Source organism: Eptesicus fuscus, chromosome 25, assembly GCF_027574615.1.
Source record: "Eptesicus fuscus isolate TK198812 chromosome 25, DD_ASM_mEF_20220401, whole genome shotgun sequence".
Lineage (NCBI taxonomy): Eukaryota > Metazoa > Chordata > Mammalia > Chiroptera > Vespertilionidae > Eptesicus > Eptesicus fuscus.
This window is the reverse complement of record NC_072497.1, coordinates 2,088,450-2,109,402: the sequence shown is the minus strand read 5'-3', so window position 1 is coordinate 2,109,402 and position 20,953 is coordinate 2,088,450. Positions and strand designations below refer to the sequence as shown.

General features: G+C 52.5%; 1 protein-coding gene across 1 annotated transcript in view; it reads left to right on the top strand.

Annotated features, from left to right (window-relative positions):
- Positions 1 to 20,953, top strand: part of EFL1 (elongation factor like GTPase 1) — an 87,849-nt gene that overhangs the window by 18,456 nt on the left and 48,440 nt on the right. Inside the window, exons 6-15 of the mRNA XM_054713346.1 lie at positions 43 to 180; positions 3,302 to 3,516; positions 5,016 to 5,139; positions 9,613 to 9,689; positions 12,646 to 12,782; positions 14,312 to 14,434; positions 16,178 to 16,277; positions 16,824 to 16,975; positions 17,636 to 17,814; positions 18,881 to 19,019. Coding sequence (XP_054569321.1) covers positions 43 to 180; positions 3,302 to 3,516; positions 5,016 to 5,139; positions 9,613 to 9,689; positions 12,646 to 12,782; positions 14,312 to 14,434; positions 16,178 to 16,277; positions 16,824 to 16,975; positions 17,636 to 17,814; positions 18,881 to 19,019 — 1,384 coding nt within the window. The remainder of the gene's footprint in view (positions 1 to 42; positions 181 to 3,301; positions 3,517 to 5,015; positions 5,140 to 9,612; positions 9,690 to 12,645; positions 12,783 to 14,311; positions 14,435 to 16,177; positions 16,278 to 16,823; positions 16,976 to 17,635; positions 17,815 to 18,880; positions 19,020 to 20,953) is intronic.

The window sequence follows — 20,953 nt, the reverse complement described above, 5'->3', positions numbered from 1 at the left end:
TTCCCATCACGAGTTTTCCGTTCTCCTTTCTGTTTCCATCAGACGCAGGCAGTTCTGCGCCAAGCCTGGCTCGAAAACATCCGGCCCGTGCTGGTGATCAATAAGATCGATCGCCTGATCGTGGAGCTGAAGTTCACCCCGCAGGAGGCCTATTCCCACCTCAAGAACATCTTAGAACAGGTACTGCATTCTTTATACTGCGGTAACTTAAAGTTCAGGGCTCGAAGAAGAGTCGTAAGGACGTTGCTGTGTGGAGTCTGAGGCGCGGCTCTGGGACATTCACTTCCTTAGAATTTCCTCACTTTCCCCCTTACGAGTCACATGTGCTGGAATCATCATACTACAGCAGAGGCAGCACCCCACGCCTCCTCCTGGGGCTCCTGCCCGCTGGAAGCGTCCTTGCGCATGAGGCTGGGACAGTAGGTTTAATGCTGTCTTGTTTGAAATCTTGTAGTTCTGGTTCCATCGGGAGGCAATGTTAAGAGGCTGTGTAGTTTTGTGATGAGCTGTGTTGGGAAGAAATGGTACTCAAGCACTCATTCATTTTATTCATCAGACTTTATGTAGTTATTACGAGAGGCCCGCTGCATGAAATTCGTGCAAGAATAGGCCTTCCTTCCCCCGGCTGCCGGCACCGGCTTCCTTCTGGCACCTGGGACCCAGGCTTCCCTCGCAGCCCCGGCTTCTTCCGGAAGGACGTCCGGTCTAATTAGCATATTACGGTTTTATTATTATAGGCTAGAGGCCTGGTGCACAGATTCGTGCACTGGTGGGGTCTCTCGGCCTGGCCTGCGCCCTCTCGCAATCCGGGGCCCCTTGGGGAATGTCGGACTGCTGGTTTCGGCCTGATCCCTGCAGGCCAGGCTGAGGGACCCCACTGGTGCACGATTCTGTGCATTGAGCGTCTGCCCCTGGTGGTCAGTGTGCATCATAGCTACCAGTCGAACAGTCGCTTAGGCTTTTATATGTATAGATGTTGAACAAATGAATTCTTGGATGCTAGGGATGGTGAATGCAATGACAGACTGGTCAGAGTCCCTATTCTCCGAGGTCTCCCGGTGTGGAGGGCAGACGGACAGGTACAAGGGCTATGGGGAGATCGATGAGATGAGCGCTGGTGTGATCTGAGAGCACAGGCGAGGGTCGCCTCGCCCAGATCGGGTCCCTAGGGAAGAGAGGTTCGGAAAAGTTTCACCACAGAAGCCTTGGGATGTAAGAAAGAGAGTGTGCACCAGGGAGGGAGGTGTGGCAGGGGCGTCGAAAGAGAAGGAATGAGACGGACAGTCTAAAGGCAAGAAAGAGCCTAGTGCAGAGCTTTATTCAAACAGCTGCGGATGGTTACAGTGAAGAGTTCAATGACGTCACGCAGCAATGAGGGGGGAGTAGAGCGGATCACAGGGCTCAGAACCGTGGGTGCCAGGCAGGCAGGTTGGAACTTTCTTCTTTTTTTTTTTTTTTTTAGTATTTTTATTGATTTTTTACAGAGAGGAAGGGAGAGGGATAGAGAGTTAGAAACATCGATGAGAGAGAAACATCCATCAGCTGCCTCCTGCACACCCCCGACTGGGGATGTGCCCGCAACCAAGGTACATGCCCTTGACCAGAATCGAACCTGGGACCCTTTAGTCCGCAGGCCGACGCTCTATCCACTGAGCGACACTGGCCAGGGTTGAATCTTTCTTCACCGTTGTGAGACCCGCTGGAGAGCACTTGCTAAAGGCAGGGCGTGTCGAACGCAGAGCAGTGAGCAGGAATAGGCCAGTAGATCCAGTTCCCTGTAGAGACAGTACGGCCAGGGGTGAGCCTGAGGAGGGCGGTGAAGGATTAAAGGAGACAGACAAGAGAATACAGCTGGGGCCAGGTGGACCACTGTGCCTGGATGAGGACACAGTGACCCAGCCTGACAGCCGAAGCTTTATTTTTTATCGTCCGATCCCACCAGGCAAAGCAAGGGGAGGGGTCAGCATGCTTACAACGTTCTTGCGAGTTTCCAATCTATTTCGTGACTCAAGCCCTGTTTCGGCAGCACTTGCTGCCCCTCCCACAGCCCATCAGCTACCTAGGAACAAGGGAGGACTAGAAGGTCCAGCTTCATTGTGCTGGGAGGGCTCTGCCCTCCACCCTGGGACTTGTATGTGGCCCTGCCACAGGTCAGTCCGAGGCTTGACCTGACCCTGTAGCTGCTCCCAACAGGCAGGGACAGGTGAAATACTCCTGCCTGCAGGGGAAGGAGAAGGGCCAGCAAATACACACAGACTTCAGGACTTCTTTTTCAGAGGTTTGTGTGGGTTTTAAAAAATATATTTTTATTAATTTAAGAGAGGAAGGAAGTAGTAGAGAGAGAGGGAGAGAGAGAGAAATATCAGTGATAAGAGAGAATCATTGTTTGGCTGCCTCCTGCACGCCCCCCACTGGGGATCGAGCCCGCAACCCGGGCATGTGCCCTGACCGGGAATCGAACCATGACCTCCTGGTTCATTGGTTGATGCTCAACCACTGAGCTACGTCGGCCAGGCATGGATTTCTGAATAATAGCGCCCATCGTCTCTCTGAGGTCGGAAATAAGATGACTTGGGAGTGAAAATCGTTGGGAGTCAGAGGTCGGAGCGGGGCCTGCGGAGAGTGGTTACAGTTACGTAGCTGATGTGCGACATGGCCGGGTCTGGGTCTGAGGCTGACTAAGGCTGCAGTCTGGGATCATGGGAGCCCTGAGTTCCAGGTGACGCCAGGCCTCAGTTCTGAAAAACGGGTAAAAGATACGACACATTCGTGTTTGCATTAAAATAGTCATCACAAGAACGACGTTCAGAAGCCCTAACCGGTGTGGCTCAGTGGATAGAGCGTCGGCCTGCGGACTGAAGGGTCCCGGGTTCGATTCCGGTCAAGGGCATGTGCCTTGGTTGTGGGCACATCCACAGTAGGAGGGTGTGCAGGAGGCAGCTGATCGATGTTTCTCTCTCATCGATGTTTTTAACCCTCTATCCCAGTGGTCAACAAACTCATTAGTCAACAGAGTGGCAAACCGTGGCTCTTTCCCTCTCCCTTCCTCTCTGTAAAAAAAAATCAGTAAAATATTAAAAAAAAAAGAATGACGTTGAGAAGCCTTACAGCCTAGCTCTGCTGGGTCAGAAAGAACCGGTTGATAACACGGAATGATTTATCGTTGTCAATGCCAACTTCGCCTGAGCCCAGACAGTGACTGACGGATGGTTCTAGGCGTAGCCACTGCTTAGTCACGGGGTCTCCCACCCTGGGCGCCAAGCACCCGATTGACACGCTGCCGTTTCACCATCTCTCCTAGATTAATGCGCTCACGGGAACTCTTTTTACTTCCAAAGTCCTAGAGGAGAGAGCGGAGAGAGAGAGCGAGTCCCACGGGACCCCGGGGTCCGACCCGGCAGAGCAGGTGTACGACTGGAGCGCGGGCCTGGAGGACACGGACGACTCCCACCTCTACTTCTCCCCAGACCAGGGCAACGTGGTCTTCACCAGCGCCATCGACGGCTGGGGCTTCGGGTGAGCGTTCCCCGCAGATTCAACCTCGCTGGGGCTCAGACACCGCTGATGCACACCGAGTGGCCAGATGATGATCTCTGAACGCATAATAATCCGGCCACTCAGTGTATATCCTATAGAATAAAAGGCTAATATGCAAATTGTCCCCTCGACCAGGAGTTCGACCAGCAGGCAGGCCGGCCAACCGCCCATGTCCCCTCCCCCTGGCCAGGCTGGCCGGACCCCACCCATGCATGAATTCATGCACCGGGCCTCTAATACATATACATATATACATATGTACACACACACACACACACACACACACACACACACACACACACAGAGGCCCGGTGCACAACATTTGTGCCCTGGGCTGGGGGTCCCTCATCCCAGCCTGCGCCCTCTCGCTCTTGGACATCCCCTGAGGGGTCCTTAGCGCTGCCACAGAGGTGGGAGAGGTTCCCGCCACCGCTGCTGCACTCACCAGCCATGAGCCTAGCTTCTGGCTAAGCGGCGTTCCCCCCGTGGGAGCACACTGACCACCAGGGATCAGCTCCTCCGTTGGGTGCCTGCCCCCTGGTGGTCAGTGTGCATCATAGCGGCCAGTCGTTCCAACGTTCTGATGATTTGCATATTAGCCTTTTATGATATAGGATATACACTGAGTGGCCAGATTATTATGTGTTCAGAGATCATCATAATCTGGCCACTCCGTGTATGTATTTTGTTTTATTTTTTATTTTCATTAATGGCAGAGAGGAAGGGAGAGGGAGAGAGAGAGAAACATCCATGAGGAGAGAGAATCATGGATCGGCCGCCTCCTGCACGCCCCCTGCTGGGGATCGAGCCCACAACCCTGGGCATGTGCCCTGATCGGGAATTGAACCGGGACCTCCTGGTTCCTAGGTCGATGCTCAACCACTGAGCCACACCAGGCTACACAGCTGATACTTTAAATGGAACTTTATGTTTTGAGAGAATTGTAGATGCACCACAGTTGAAAGAAGGAATACCGGTTCTCTTTTTACTGCATCCTGAAGTAGCAGCAACTCAGGGCAACCAATTGATGTTTCTGTCTCTTCTCTCCCTCCCTTCTTCCCTCCCTCCCTCCTTCCCTCCCTCCCTCCCTCCTCCCCTCCTTTTGTCTCTCTCTCAATAAAATCCATAAGAACGTATCCTCGGATGAGGATTAAACACAAAAAAGGGAGCCATAGCATGGATTCTGCTTCATGTGGAGGTGGAGAGACGGGGACAGGGACACGGGCTCTGGAGCCAGACGGCTCGGCTTGCATCCCAGCGTCACGTGTGACCCGTGTCGTGTGTCTGCTCCTTGGTCCCTTCTGTAAAGGGGGGAGACAGTGCCCGCCTCGTGGGAGAGGGGAAAGATGGCAGTGAGGGATGCATGCGAAGCACTTTGAATAGAACGGTACCCGGCAGGGAAAACCCAAGTGTTCACGGTGGTCACTCTTACCCGTGTTACCAATAACACAAACACTTGCTTTTTTTTTTTTTTTCAGAATTGAGCACTTTGCCCAAATCTACAGTCAGAAAATTGGCATAAAGAAGGAAGTTCTTTTGAAAACGTTGTGGGGGGATTATTACATAAATATGAAAGCCAAGAAGATCATGAAGGTGGATCAGGTAATGGGGCGTATGTCCTTTCTGTTGCTGTTTTTTGTTGTTGTTGTTGTTGTTGTTGTTGCTATAGTTTTTAATTCTCACCCGAGGACATTGTTAGAGAGAGTGGGAGAGAGAGGGAGAGACAGAGAAATATCGGTGTGAGATAAACACATCGATGGGTTGCCTCCTGCATGAGCCCTGATCAGGGCCCGGGCTGGGCTGGGGATGAGCCTGTAACCGAGGTACGTGCCCTTGACTGGAATCGAACCCGTGACCCTTTGGTCTGCAGGCCGACGCTCTATCCACTGAGCCACACCGGCCAGGACTCTCTTTTGAATGTTGGTCCCTCCCCTTAGGGACCTGACCTGTGACATAGATGTGAGTCGGCTTTGACTCACGGGGGCAGCTCCTGGAGGATGTGTCACTGTATATATTTGGTTTATGCGCGTGAGTCTTATATCCAAGTACTGCTTAAATAGAGTGCCTCACATACAGGGAGCCAAGAATTACTTCTTTTTTTTTTAATATATTTTTTCTTTATTGATTTAGGTATTACATATGTGTCCTTATCCCCCATTGCTCCCCCATCCCACCCCCCCCACTTATGCCCTCACCCCCCTGGTGTCTGTGTCCATTGGTTAGACTTATACGCATGCATACAAGTCCTTTGGTTGATCTCTCCCCCTTACCCTCACCCTCCCCTGCCTTCCCTCTGAGGTTTGATGGTCTGATCGATGCTTCTCTGTCTCTGGATCTGTTTTTGTTCATCAGTTTATGTTGTTCATTATATTCCACAAATGAGTGAGATCATGTGATATTTCTCTTTCTCTGACTGGCTTATTTCACTTAGCATAATGCTCTCCAGGTCCATCCATGCTGCTGCAAATGGTAGGAATTCCTTCTTTTTTACCGCAGCGTAGTATTCCATTGTGTAGACGGACCACAGTTTTCTAATCCACTCATCTGCTGACGGGCACTTAGGCTGTTTCCAAATCTTAGCTGTGGTGAATGGTGCTGCTATGAACATAGGGGTGCATATATCCTTTCTGATGGGTGTTTCTGGTTTATTGGGATAGATTCCTAGGAGTGAGATTACTGGGTCCAATGGGAGTTCCATTTTTAGTTTTTTTGAGGAAACTCCATACTGCTTTCCACAGTGGCTGCACCAGTCTGCATTCCCACCAGCACTGCACGAGGGTTCCTTTTTCTCTGCATCCTCACCAGCACTTGCGTTTGTTGATTTGTTGATGATAGCCATTCTGACAGGTGTGAGGTGGCACCGCATTGTCGTTTTGATTTGCATCTCTCGGATGATTAGAGACTTTGAGCATGTTTTCGTATGTCTCTTGACCTTACTTATGTCTTCTTTCGAAAAGTATATATTTAGGTCTGTTGCCCATTTTTTGATTGGATTGTTTATCTTCCTTTTGTTAAGTTGTATGAGTTGCTTTTTTTTTTAGAGAAAAATCTCAGATCCTGGTCACTTGAAGACATTTTAAAAAAATATTTTTTATTGATTTCAGAGAGGAAGGGAAAGGGAGAGAGAGAAACATCCATGATGAGAGACAGTCACGGATCGGCTGCCTCCTGCACGCCCCGCACTAGGGATCACAAGCCCACAACCCAGGCATGTGCTCTGACCGAGAATCGAACCCGTGACCTTCTGGTTCATGGGCCGACGCTCAACCACTGAGCCACACCGGCCGGGCTTGAAGACATATTTCGCATCCTGCACGTGTGTGCTGCCTCCACCATAAGCAGACATCTCTCTCTCCCCTCTGTGTGTTGCCTCCGACATCCTTGCCTTAGCCGAGGCCTTCTCTTATCAATGCCAGTCCCCGTGCGTGCTGAGGGGAGAGCGGGTGGACAGTGGCGGTGCAGGGCTGCCGAGTCCCAGGCCGCAAGGCCCTTTTCCTGAAGCTTCTCTCCTCAATGTCAAGTTCAGGGTTTCGTGAATTGATTCTCACTGAAGAACACATGCATTCTTTCTAGAAAGCACTCAGCAGGGCACAGGGAAGAAAACAGCCCGAGGTCAGCACTCGGCTGGTGCTGTGGTTTTCATTTCTTTTATTTTACTTGGTTCATCCTCCCCCGAGGATGTTTTTCCATTGCTTTTGAGAGAGAGAGGGAGAGACAGAGAGAAACATCGATGGGAGAGAAACATCGATGGGTTGCCTCCTGCACACGCCCCGACCAGGGCCCGGGCCAGGGAGGATCCTGCAACCGAGGTCCATGCCCTTGACTGGAATCGAACCCGGGACCCTTCAGTCCGCAGGCCAACGCTCTATATCCACTGAGCCACACACCAGCCAGGGCTCTTGTATTCTTTCTGACTAGATCTCTCCATCCCTCAGCTGAGATTATACAGTCTATGTAATGCAGCTCCTTTTTCGCTTGGTATTATGAAGCACAAAACCCCACCGTGTGGCCCTAACCGGTGTGGCTCAGTGGATAGAGCGTCGGTCTGCAGACTGAGGCGTCCCGGGTTCGATTCCAGTCAGGGGCATGTGCCTTGGTTGCGGGCACATCCCAAGTAGGGGGTGTGCAGGAGGCAGCTGATCGATGTTTCTCTCCCATCGAGGTTTCTAACTCTCTATCCCTCTCCCTTCCTCTCTGTAGAAAATCAATAAAATATATTAAAAAAATACCCACTGTGTGAGCATCTCCCCTGGGCCATGAAAGGCCTTTAATCAACAGCGTATTGAAGAGGGGCCGTGCTGGGAGCGGGGAAGCGCATGAGAGCCTGACTGGGTGTTTGAATCTCGGCTCCAGCGCTCGCCAGCTGTGCCCTGTGCCTCAGTGTTTCCATCTGTGAAATGGAGGCAGTCGTACGGGCCTCAGAGGCCGGGTATGACGATGATGCGAAACCATCCAAGAAAAGCCTGGAGACCGTTCCTGTCACCTCAGTGCCCTGTCATCATCGTGTGTTACGAGCGCGTCATCGTTTATATAATCACTCTCCTAGGATCGGACATAGTGTCTGTTTCTAATTTCCAGATGTTTTTTATAAGTAAAACTCTAGGGGACATCTTTGCATACATCTTTTGTCTTCATGGTGACATTTTTTTTTTAAACCAAGCTTTCAAAGGTAATGACTTAATCTTTATATATAAAGGCCTAAGCAACTGTCCGACCGGTAGCTATGATGCGCAATGACCACCAGGGGGCAGATGCTCAACGCAGGAGCTGCCGAACGATAGCAACTTTGCAGAGTGCCCTCTCGCACTCCAGGACCCCTCAGAGGATGTCGGACTGCGGGTTTCAGCCCGATCCCCACAGTCCTGGCCGAGGGACCCCACCTGCTGGAGGGACTCCGCTCACTCCACAGACGCCCTTTGAGTGCCGGCTCCACCCCAGGTGGCGCCAGCCCTGGAGGGACCGCGGGAGGTTGGCTCCAGGGTGTGTCTGGCCCATCTCGCCCAGTCCCGCCCCGCCGGCCACCGTCTAATTAATTTACTTTCAGTGTGCACAAATCCGTGCACCGGGGCTCTAGCTTCTTAGTAACTTGTCACTAGCTCTTCAGAAAGGAGGTCCCGGCGTGTGGTCCATCTTATTGTGTGTGTAAGTGTATCCGTCTCATGGGGCTGTTGCATTATTTTGCATAGTTTGATAAAAGAAATGCTAGGTTTTTTTGTTCTGAATTTCCTCTTCCTTGAAGTTGATTATTTTAGGAATATCCTTCAGCCCGGCCGGCGTGGCTCCATGGTTGAACGTCAACCTAGGAACCAGGAGGTCACGGTTCAATTCCAGGTCAGGGCACATGCCCAAGTTGCGGGCTCGATCCGCAGTAGGGGGCGTGCCGGAGGCAGCCGATCCATGATTCTCTCTCATCATGGATGTTTCTCTCTCTCTCTCTCTCTCTCTCTCTCTCTCCCTTCCTCTCTGAAATCAATACAAATATTTAAAAAAAAAATAATAATAACCTTTAGCCTCATTGGAGAGGCCTGCACACACAGTCACGTGTTCACTCTCTGCTGGGTGCTCAGTGGTGTTTTGATGGCCGCAGCGACATGTCCCCCAAGTGGTCCCATTGGTGAAGTTCATAGTTCCCACAGGAAGAGAACGGTGGGCTATTGTAACTCCTTTCCTCGACTTTGTGCTTGAGTAAATATTTTCTAGTAGAAATGAGGCGTATCAGTAATAAAACATGTCAAGAATGAGTCCTAAGCCCTGGCTGGTGTGGCTCAGTGGACAGAATGTCGACCTGAGGACTGAAGGGTCCCGGGTTCAATTCCGGTCAAGGGCAACATACCTTGGTTGCCGGCTCAATCCCTGGCCCTGGTCGAGGTGCCTGTGGGAGGCGATGAATTGATGTGACTCTCACATCGATGTTTCTCCCTGTCTTTCCCCCTCCCTTCCATGTTCTCATTAAAAAAAAAAAAAAAGAAAGAGAAAAATATCCTCAGGTGAGGATAAACAACAAAGGTAAAGAATGAGTTTTTAAGATCCCTATGAACTACTCAGAAACCTAAGCGTGTTCATTCTTTATTACAGGCGAAAGGAAAGAAGCCGTTATTCGTACAGTTAATCCTGGAAAATATATGGAGTTTGTACGACGCTGTCTTGAAAAAGTAAGACTTGTAAAGCTGTTTGCTTTGGGCAGATAAAACGTGCCTCAGTTTCCAATTGGATGAGTCCTACTTGGGGAAGCTGAGAGAGACGGGGCAAGTGAGGAGAGAGAGCTCTTACAGATGAGTTGATGGCAGGGCTGGGAGGCGATTTCATGGAGCACATGTGACCCAAGTGAAGCGAAGCAGGAGGGACAGGAGAGAAATGTGTTATAGAGGCCAAGGGGAAGGGATGAAAGGATGGAGAGAAACATTGGACCTGTATTATTTTACTAGAGGCTGGTGCACGAAATTTGTGCATGGGGCAGGGGGTTGGGGGAGAGGGAGGTGTCCCTCAACACAGCCTGCACCCTCTCCAAACTGGGATGCTTCTCACAATCCAGGACCGCTGGCTCCTGACCGCTCGCCTGCCTGCCTGCCTGATTGCCCCTAACCGCTCCCCTGCCAGCCTGATTGACACCTAACTGCTCCCCTGCCGACCTGTTGGCCCCCAACTGCCCTCCCCTGCTGGCCCGATCGCCCACAACTGCCCTTCTCCTTCTGCGACCTGCCTCCTTTGCGCTGCGCAGAGCCGTGGGACCCCCAAGCCTCACCGTGCAGAGCGGTCGCCGGGCCCCGCCTCTGCTGTGCATGCAGCCATCTTGTGGTGGCCATCTTGTGACGGCCACCTAGGCTTTTATTATGTAGGATTGATTTGAGAGAGAGAGAAATTTCAATTTGTTGTTCCACTTCTTTTTAACATATTTTTATTGATTTCATAGAGGAAAGGAGAGGGAGAAAGAGATAGAAACATCCATGATGAGAGAGAATCATGGATCGGTTGCCTCTGCCACACCCCACACTGGGGATGGAGCCTGCACCCCGGGTGTTTGCCCTTGACCGGAATCGAACCTGGGACCCTTCAGTTTGCAGGCCGACGCTCTATCCACTGAGCCAAACCGGCCAGGGCTGGGCCTTTATTTTTAAAAACCCAGTTTAAAATAAAATAGTCATTGAGCCACGGCCAGCACGGCCAGGGGTGAGCCTGAGGAGGGCGGTGAGGGCAGTGAAGGATTAAAGGAGACAGCCAAGAGAATACAACTGGGGCCAGGTGGACCCCTGTGCCTGGATGAGGAAGCAGTGACCCAGCCTGACAGCCGAAGTTTTACTTTTTATCGTCAGATCCCACCAGGCAAAGCAAGGGGAGGGGTCAGCATGCTTACAACGTTCTTGCGAGTTTCCAATCTATTTCTTACTCAAGCCTTGTCTCGGCAGCACTTGCTGCACCTCCCAAAGTTCATCAGCTACCTAGGAACAAGGGAGGACGATGAGGTCAAGCTTCATTGTGCTGGGAGGGCTCTGCCCTCCACGCTGGACCTGTTTGTGGCCCTGCCCCAGGTCAGTCCGAGGCTTAACCCTACAGCCGCTCCCTACAAGTCGTGGCAGCAGAAAGGCGCCTCGTAGCTAGACATTGATGTGGACACAGGGCACACACACACACATGCTCGGGACAAGTGCACAAGAAAGCTTGCCTGAGCGAGTTTAGTGTCTTGGTTATTCCGGGGATGGGTTCCCGCCTTGTGAGCGTGCATTTGTTACCCTGCTTCCCCCGCTGGCACCGTCGGTTTGCTGTGTCGTAAATCAGCAAATGAGGTACAAGACGCCTTAATGAGCCAATTAATTAGGAGTCGTTTATTGCACGCAGCCCAGAGGGAGGTGTCTCTTTCCAAATCTCTGAGCCCGAAATAGAGGAAGTCTCCCGTATTTATACTTTTCGAGCCGCCTTGTTTGCAGATATTACAAAGGGCTCTGTGTGAGTTATTGCTACAGACAGTTGTAACCTTGAATACATAATGCGTTAGTACTTGGCATCAGAATATGGGAATTGTTATCAGTATCTACACTAATAAAAGAGAAACATGCAAATTGACCATCACTCCACTACGCCCACCAGCCAATCAGGAGGGAATATGCAAATCAGAAGGCCAAAGATGGCAGCTGCCCAGATGCTCCAGGCGCGGAGTGGACGGTCAGGGCAGGACGCCTGCTATGAGAGGGAGGGCGGGGGGCGAAGGGATCTACAGGAGCGGCACTCTGGCCGCAGCGAAGACGAAGACTGCAGACTCCGGAGTCTGCAACGAAGACCAAGATGGCGGCTGGTGGCTGGAGTGAAGGCCTGGGTCCCGGGTGCCAGAGGAACACCGGTGCTGGAAGCCAAGGGAAGGAAGGCCTGTTGCACAAATCTCTTCGTGCAACGGGCCTCTAGTTAGTCTATATTAGTCTATTACAGTGGTCGGCAAACAGCGGCTCGTGAGCCACATGCGGCTCTTTGGCCCCTTGAGTGTGGCTCTTCCACAAAATACCACGTGCTGGTGCGCACGTACAGTGCGATTGAAACTTCGTGGTCCATGCGCAGAAGTCGGTTTTCGGCCTGGGCGAGTCCATTTTGAAGAAGTGGCGTTTGAACACTCAAGGAGCCAAAGAGCCGCGTGTGGCTCGCGAGCCGCGGTTTGCCGACCACTGGTCTATTACATTGGATGGCTAGCTTGCAAGGTGAGACAGTTAAGTTTATCTTTTTCTGTTATTTGAACTAAAAACAAAGTCATTTTACAGAATAACAGACTGTCTTAAAGTGACAGAGTTTATAATAGCAGAGTTTACAGGACTAGGGACTCTCTAACAGTAGCAGAGAGTGTCAAACAGCAGTTTTTTATACGGATGGAGGTTACTGTGCTTCAGGTTTTAGCAGGCTGTGGTCTGGTGCGGCAGGACAAGGGTTAGAGAGAGGCTCCTTCACAGGTGCACGGGTGGAGACGGCGCACCCCGCACGGCGGCGGGAGGCCCTGCAGTCTCTCTCAGTTGCCGGTAGCAAAAGCCATGCGTGAGGAATAAATGGGGTCGGATAACGTGGGCTCCCTTTCCTCGCCGCTCCTTCACGCCTGTGTGTGACCTTCCACCCCCACTCTTGTGTTTGCTGCAGGGACAAAGAAAAGATTGACAAAATCGTCACCTCCTTAGGACTGAAGCTCGGGGCCCGGGAGGCGCGGCACTCGGACCCGAAGGTCCAGATCAGCGCCATCTGCAGCCAGTGGCTGCCCATCTCCCAGGCTGTGCTTGGTATCCTTTAGTTTCGTGGTTTTTAATGGAATCATCGTTTTGACAAAATGGGGGGGAGGGCGAGGGGACGGGGTGTGCCCTAGCCGGCTTGGCTCAGTGGATAGAGCGTCAGCCTGCGGACTGAAGTGTCCCAGGTTCGATTCCGGCCAAGGGCACATTGCCTGGGTTGCAGGCTAGATCCCCAGTGGGGCGCGTGCAGGAGGCAGCCAATCAATGATTCTCTCTTATCGTTGATGTTTCTGTCTCTCTCTCCTTCTCCCTTCCTCTCTGAAATCAATAAAGAAATATATTTAAAAACAAAAAATTGGGTGGGGGGGGGGGCGCGTTATTGGCCACCAAGAAATCCTCTGGAAATAATGCACTCCAATCCAAACTCAGCTTTCTGTGTTCTTTTCTTGGTGTTCTATGAAACTATTTAAAAATTATTATACTAATACTAGTTAGTATTTATTCTAATACCAGTCTAAATGTACATTCTTCTAAGGAGATACTCCTTTTTACTTTTGTTTAGTAATCTGTAAAAATAGACACTCTTTCTTTTACGAAAATTTACATATCTATGTTAATAAAAGCCTAGGTGGCCCTCGCGCGTGACGTCACAAGATGGCCGCCACAAAGATGGCCGCCACAAGATGGCCACGCACACAGTGGAGCCGGGGCCCGGCGGCCACTCTGCGCAGTGAGGCCTAGGGGTCCCATGACTCTGCATGGCACAGAGGAGGCGGGTGGTGGCAGGGGAGGGCATTTGGGGACTATCGGACCAGCAGGGGAGGGCAGTTGGGGGCGATCAGGCTGGCAGGCAGAAGCAGTTAGGGGCAACCAGGCAGGCAAGCAGTTAGGAGCCAGCGATCCCAAATTGTGAGAGGGATATCAGACTGCCGATTTAGGCCCACAGGGATGGGGTCTAAACCGGCAGTCGGACAACCTCTGAAGGGGTCCCAGATTGGAGAGGGTGCAGGGAGGGCTGAGGTACCCCCCCCTTCCCCCTGTGCACAAATTTCGTGCACCAGGCTTCTAGTAAGTAGATAATTTAGTAGTTTTAGGTCACTGTCTTACTTTGTACCGTATTTTCTTTAGTGTGTTGATATTTCTTATTATATTCTTAATTCCAAAAAGACTTCATTATAAAGTGGCATACATGAACTGAAGTAATTTTATAGATGAATTTAATCTCTTTCTCTCTCTTTTTTTTTTTTTTTTGTGATCCTCGCCCGAGGATATTTTTCCACTGATATTTAGGGAGAGTGGGGGAGAGAGGGAGAGACAGAGAGAAGCATCGATGTGAGAAAAACACATGTATCGGTTGCCTCCTGCACGCGCCCTGACCAGGGCCCAGGCCGGGGAGGAACCTGCAACTGAGGTACGTGCCCTTGACCGGAATCGAACCCGGGACCCTTCCGTCTGCAGGCCGCCCATCATTCCAGCTGGCCAGGGCTCATACCTTGTTGCCGCGGGATTTGGTGCACGTGTGGTCTCGTCCTTGGAGCGTGTTCTCCTCCGGTGTTTGAGTCCTTAACAACAGACCTCAGCCATGGTGTGTCAGAAACTCCCCAGCCCCCTGGACATCACATCCGAGAGGGTGGAGAAGCTCATGTGCTCGGGGTCACAGACGTTCGACTCGCTTCCCCCGGAAACCCAGGCGCTGAAAGCAGGTGAGGTACAGAGGAATGTGGGTGCACCCTCATTCTTTTAAAAAATATATATATTTTTATTGATTTCAGAGAGGAAAGGAGAGGGGGAGAAAGAGAGATAGAAACATCAATGATGAGAGAATCACTGATTGGCTGCCTCCTGCACGCCCCCACTGGGGATCGAGCCCACAACCTGGGCATGTGCCCTTGACCGGAATCGAACCTGGGACCTTTCAGTCCACAGGCCGACACTCTATCCACTGAGCCAAACCAGCCTGGGCGAAATATATATATATTTTATTTCAGAGAGTGAGAGGGAAGAGAGAGAGAGAGAAACACCAATGAGAGAGAATCGTGTGTCGGCCGCCTCCTGCACGCCCCCCACAGGGGATCGAGCCCGTAACCCGGGAATTTAACCGTGACCTCCTGGTTCATAGGTCCACGCTCAAACCCTGAGCCTCGCCGGTCGGGCCTCAAAACTTTTCAGGGCTTCCTTCCCTCAGCGAGACTTCTGGACCATGTTCAATTCTGACTTCTGCAATTTTTTTTCTTGTTTGAATTTTACTGGTGGGTTAACTTACGGGTGAAACCTTTTGATGTGGCGCGATTTTTTTAAAAAACATCGCTAGCCAATTCTGTACCTCCAGTGTAGGCTGAGAAAAATGGCAATATGTGCTGTGAATTGAATACAGTTTATAGATGAAGGCTCCTCTTTAGAGCATCGTCCCATGAAACCAAAGATTGCAGGTTTATTCCCAGTCACTAGGTTGTAGGTTCAAGCCCTGGTTGGGGTGCGTACAGGAGGCAACTGGTTGATATTTCTCTCTCGCATTCATCTTTCTCCTCTCTCTCTCTCTTTCTCTCTTCTTCTCTCCTTATCCCCCTCTCCTCCTCTCCCCCTTCCCCCTTCCACCTTCCGCCTGCCTTCTTCTAAATATATCCTCAGATGAAGATTAAAAATAAATAAAATGAAAAAAAAAGAATTTGTAGATTTAGGGAAAATTGAGATCTTTATATTAATGGACCTTAATTTATATCTAAGCCCTGGCTGGTGTGGCTCGGTGGCTAGAGCGTCAGCCTGTGGACTGAAGGGACCCCGGTTCGATTCCGGCCAAGGGCACATGCCTGGGTTGTGGGCTCGATCCCCAGTAGGGGGCGTGCAGGAGGCAGCTGATCCATGTTTCTTTCTCATCATGGATGTTTCTGTCTCTTTCCCTTCCTCTCTGAAATCAATAAAAAAATATTATTTTTTAAAATGTTATGTCTAAGATTTTTTTCATTGCTGTCATTATAATACATATTCGTCTGTGTTCTAACTTGTTATCGCGGCGATTGGAAAAACCATTGGTTTTTATGTGTTTTATCCACAATCTCCCTGCTGGCTGCTGGCTGCTGGCCTCTGGTCGCGGCCCTCGATCCTGTTCCTCCCCCCCTGGGTCCCGGGAAATATTTATCAGGGCTTGTGGTGGGCGGTTAGCGCACTCACCGGCTTCAGTTCCATAGAGGAGTCCCCCCAGCCCTCCTCCTACCCTGTTAATGCTGCTTTTCTTTCCTTATTTTTGCCAATCCTGCTTGTTCTTTTTCCACTTTTCCGGCAGTTTTATAGTTTTCCAAATGGAGTTTTTATGGTAGTTGTAAAAGGTTATAGGCTGCGTACATATTTAGATGATGCCATACTTAAAACATCTTCATTGTTCTCCAGAAAAATCTGGATCTTTAATAAGGGGGAAAAATAGTGACATGCTTGCTTTCTGCTCTGTTTAGCTTTTATGAAATGTGGGCGTGAAGAGACCGACCCGGTTATTATCTTTGTGTCCAAAATGTTTGCTGTCGACGCTAAGGCTTTGCCTCAGAATAGGCCCAGGTAAGGATGGGGTCAGGGGTTTGGCTAGGGTCGTGGTCGGCAAACTCATTCGTCAACAGAGCCAAACATCAACAGGACAACGATTGAAATTTCTTTTGAGAGCCACATTTTTTAAACTTCTTCTAACGCCACTTCTTCAAAATAGACTCGCTCAGGCCGTGGTATTTTGTGGAAGAGCCACACTCAAGGGGCCAAAGAATCGCATGTGGCTCGCGAGCCGCAGTTTGCCGACCACGGGGCTAGGGAGACAGTGTACGCACCTTCGGTGGGAGGATGGGTGCCCGAGAAAGGTCCCTGCTGATGTGGGAGGCTCTGTGGGCACGTGGGCGCTCAGGGTGCCTGGGGCCCCGCATCCTCCGAGGAAGCCTCATGGGCCTGCTCTCCCGTTGCCACCGCTGGGGAGGGACCTTGGGGTGCCTTCTGCCCGGAAGGCGCCCGGGGCCCATTGCCAACTTGTCCCGTCACATGAATGCTGCTGTTTCCCTGCTCGAGCCGCCTGGGAGACGCATGGTGCGGCCAGATGTTAACATGTGTGACGCCCCGCAGGCCTCTCACTCAGGAAGAAATTGCGCAGAGGCGTGAGCAGGCAAGACAGAGGCACGCGGAGAGGCTCGCGGCAGCACAGGGCCCGGTGCCCGTGGGGCCCCCCGCTGACGGGAGCACCCCCGAAACGAGTCCGGAGGGAGAGGAGCCGAAAGGTATAGCTTTCCCAATGGGTTTTGGTGCCAAATTTTTTTTTTTTTTAATATCAAATGTCTGTACTTGTTTCTCCAATATATTTTTACTAGAGGCCCAATGCACGAAATTTGTGCACGAGTAGGGTCCCTAGGCCTGGCCGGCAATCAGGGCCGATCAGTGGGGTGACTGGTGGGGTGAGTGGGGGGCCCCGCTGGCACCCGCCTTGGCTGGCCTGGGGCCTGCGGGCTGGGGGCAGCTCCTTCATTGAGCGTCTGCCCCCTGGTGGTCAGTACACGTCATATTGACCGGTCATTCCATAGGTCGTTCCGCTGTTTGGTCGATTTACACATTGGGCTTTTATTATATAGGATTGATTTTAGAGAGGAAGGGAGAGGGAGAGAGAAAGAGAAACATCAGTGATGAGAGAGAACCATGGATCGGCTGCCTCCTGCACATCCCACACTGGGGATGGAGTCCACAACCCGGGCGTGTGCCCTGACCGGGTATCAAACTGGTCAGCGCTCAACCACTGAGCCACACCGGCCGGGCACCAATATCCTTTTATTCTTGCAGTTTCTGTCCTGAAACTGGGCCAGATACCCATCATATTCCCTGTCTCTCTGTGTCCCCCGCCCTGTGAAGGGCATGCTTGGTGCTCATGACCTCTTTGTTCCTGGCAGGGGGTGAGCCGCAGGGGGAGAGTGTGACCCCGAGACCCGTGCCGCAGGAAGACGGCAGCCGAGAGACCAACCAGGAGACGTTCGTGGCGTTTGCCCGCGTGTTCAGCGGCGTGGCCCGCAGAGGAAAGAAAATCTTCGTCCTGGGGCCCAAGTACAGCCCCGTGGAGTTTCTGCAGCGGGTAAGCGCTGGGAGCAAAGCCTGAGTCTCTCGATTCCGGGTTTTGATGTCTTTTAAGTGGGCGAGATCGGCGGTTACCTTACTGGTAGTTTCTCGTGTCCAGAGAGGCACACGGAGGTGAATTCGGTGTCTCCTCTCGCGTGGCCCGGGTGACGTTCGGTCAGCCTGTCTCACTCCGTGGCGCTTAGGGAACGGAACTGGCATGCGAACCCAGTGTTCTGGCCTTCCTGGTTGTAAGGCCTTTCTCCCCGAGGCCAGAAGGAGGAACTGGGAGGACAGAGGACATGCTCGCGCCAGGGCGAATCTTCAGGAAACGGGGAGACCCGCAGTCTGGGTGGCACGGACAGAGGCGTGGGCACGCGCAGGGGCGAGCAGCAGGCGCCTGGCGGGCAGGTCCCCGGCATCGCTCAGGAGGGTCTGTGAGCGGGAGAGCAGTGCCATCCCGATGTGCCTGAGCCCAAGGCAAAGGCCACCACCAGCTGGAGCCGAGCGGGACGGGCTCGGACGCAGGAAGCTGAGGGTGCCTGAGCCCAGGGAGGCAGTCAGGTCAGCAGGAAGCAGGGAGGCGGGACCTGCTCGTCGGCGTCCATGCGAAGCCCCGCTGAGGCTCTGATCAGGGTGGTGTCGCTTTAAATCAGTGCCTAGTCAGGTTATTTGATTTAATTTATTTATTCATTTTTAAATATTGTTACTGATTTCAGAGAGGAAGGGGGAGAGAGAGAGAGAGAGAGAAACATCAGTGATGAGAGACAACCATTGATTGGATGCCTCCTGCACGCCCCCTACTAGGGATCGAGCCCGTATCCCTGGCATGTGCCCTTGACTAGCATCGAACCCAGGACCCTTCAGTCCTCAGGCCGACGCTCTATCCACTGAGCCACATCAGCCAGGGCCAAGGTTTAACTTTTTAAATACATGAGGCACCATTTCAAACGTGCATGCTTCACGCTTACAGGAAATGTGACTGCAGCACGTCTCGTTTGTGAATGAAAGTAACTTTATCGATATGAAGCGGTGTTTCCATTTAACGCTCCCTAACTTACCGTCAACCGTTCTCCCTTTCCCAGGTGCCATCGGGCTTCTCGGCGCCACTGGACGAGCTGCCCACGGTCCCCCACATGGCGTGCTGCACGCTGGAGCACCTGTACCTCCTGATGGGGAGGGAGCTGCAGGACCTGGAGGAGGTGCCGCCGGGAAACGTGCTGGGTAGGTGGGGCTGGGCGTCCGCGTCCCCTGAGAGGCCGCCTGACGCCCACAAACTCGGCGGAGCCTTTGGAGGAAAGATTGGGTCTTTCTTCTGTTGTGCTTAGACGTCACGTCGTGCGTGTGAGTCATTAGCATGTAGGTCAGTGACTTGGTGTGACTTACGGTCGTTCTTTTTGTTGTTGTTCATCCTCACTCGTTCCATTGATTTTTAGAGAGTGGAAGAGAGAGGGAGAGGCAGAGAGAAACACTGATGTGAGAGAGACACATCGATGGGTTGCCTCCGGCAGGCGCCCCAACCAGGGCCCAGGGAGGAGCCTGCAACCGAGGCACGTGCCCTTGACCGGAAAACACGGGACCCTTGAGTCCGCAGGCCGACGCTCTTTCCACAGAGCCACACCGGCCAGGACTGTGGTAGTTCTTTAAAAAAAAAAAGAAAGAAAAAGTGCTGCTCGCGGTGCCTGTGAACGCTCCGAGCTGGGGCTCTTTTGTCTGCGAGCAAGCAGAGTCCCGGCTCACGCCCGTTCTCGGTCTGAGTCATGGGAAGCTGTTCAGGCAATGTGTCTCGGAGACGAAGCTCGCTTCAGTCATGAGGAGCGTTCCTAGTGTGCGTCAGCATGACCGGTACGTTTTTTTAATTTGGTTCCTCGGTTTGGGGGGTTACCGTGTGAGTGGCTCCGTCAGCACATCTGGAGCTCGTTACCAGCCTCACGGTCAGAAGCGCCTTTTCAGGCCGACGTCACTGGGTGGTTGTAAAAACCAGAGCGTGGGGAGCAGTAGCAGCCGTCTCGTCCGCCATCTATAATAATAAAAGTGTAATATGCTAATTAGACCGGACAGCCGATCGACTTTCCGGACGAAGCCGCTGCGGTGGGCCCGAGGCAGAGGCGGCGAGGGGCGATCAGGCAGGCAGGCAGGCAGGTGAGTAGTTAGGAGCGATCAGGCAGGCAGGTGAGTGGTTAGGGGGCCATCAGGCAGGCAGAATGGTTAGGGCTGATCAGGCAGGCAGGTGAGTGGTTAGGGGCTGATCAGGCAGGCAGGTGAGTGGTTAGGGGCTGATCAGGCAGGCAGGTGAGTGGTTAGGGGCAATCAGGCAGGCAGGTGAGTGGTTAGGGGCAGTCAGGCAGGCAGGTGAATGGTTAGAGGCAGGCAGGCACTGGGCCTCTAGTATGTTTAATGAGCGCATCTCTTCAAAGCTGGGAGTGAGTGTAAGGCAGGACGGGGAGGGGGGGAGCATGTGGGGGGCGGGGGAAGGCCAGGATTCCGGCTCGTTAGTGCGAGGAAGGCACACAGCCCGAGAGAGAGGGGCGGCTGCCAGCGGGGTAATGGACGTGGGGTTCCAGCCAGCAGGGCGCTCGGCTGCAGTGGCTGAGACCAGGTTTGTCAGCACAGCTTCCTGTGTGTGTGGTTTCTTTGTTGGTTGGTTTTTTGTCAATCCTCCCCTGAGGGTATGTTTCCATTGGTTCTTAGGGAGCGTGGAGGAGAGAGGGAGAGACAGAGAGAAACATCAGTGTGGGAGAGACACATCAATGGGTTGCTTCCCACACAAGCCCTGATCAGGGCCCGGGCCGGGGAGGAGCCTGCAACTGAGGTACTACATGCCCTTGACCGGAATCGAACCCGGGACCCTTCAGTCCGCAGGCCGATGCTCAATCCACTGAGCCAAACTGGCGAGGGCTGTGTGTGTGTGTGTGTGTGTGTGTGTGTGTGTGTTTTAACCTAAGACCGGTTTGCCTTTTGGGTGGGACGGTGAGCTGAAAGCTTCGGGTGGGTGGCTGACTTGGCTGAAATAGTGTGCGTGTTCCCTTTATCTGCTGCTGCCTCCGGACCCCCGAAGCCCCGTGGTTTCACCAACACAGCCTTCGTTTCCTCACGCGTCTGCAGTGCACGTGGTGTGGTTGGACAACCCCTCCTCTGTTCCACGTGGCGTCACGTGA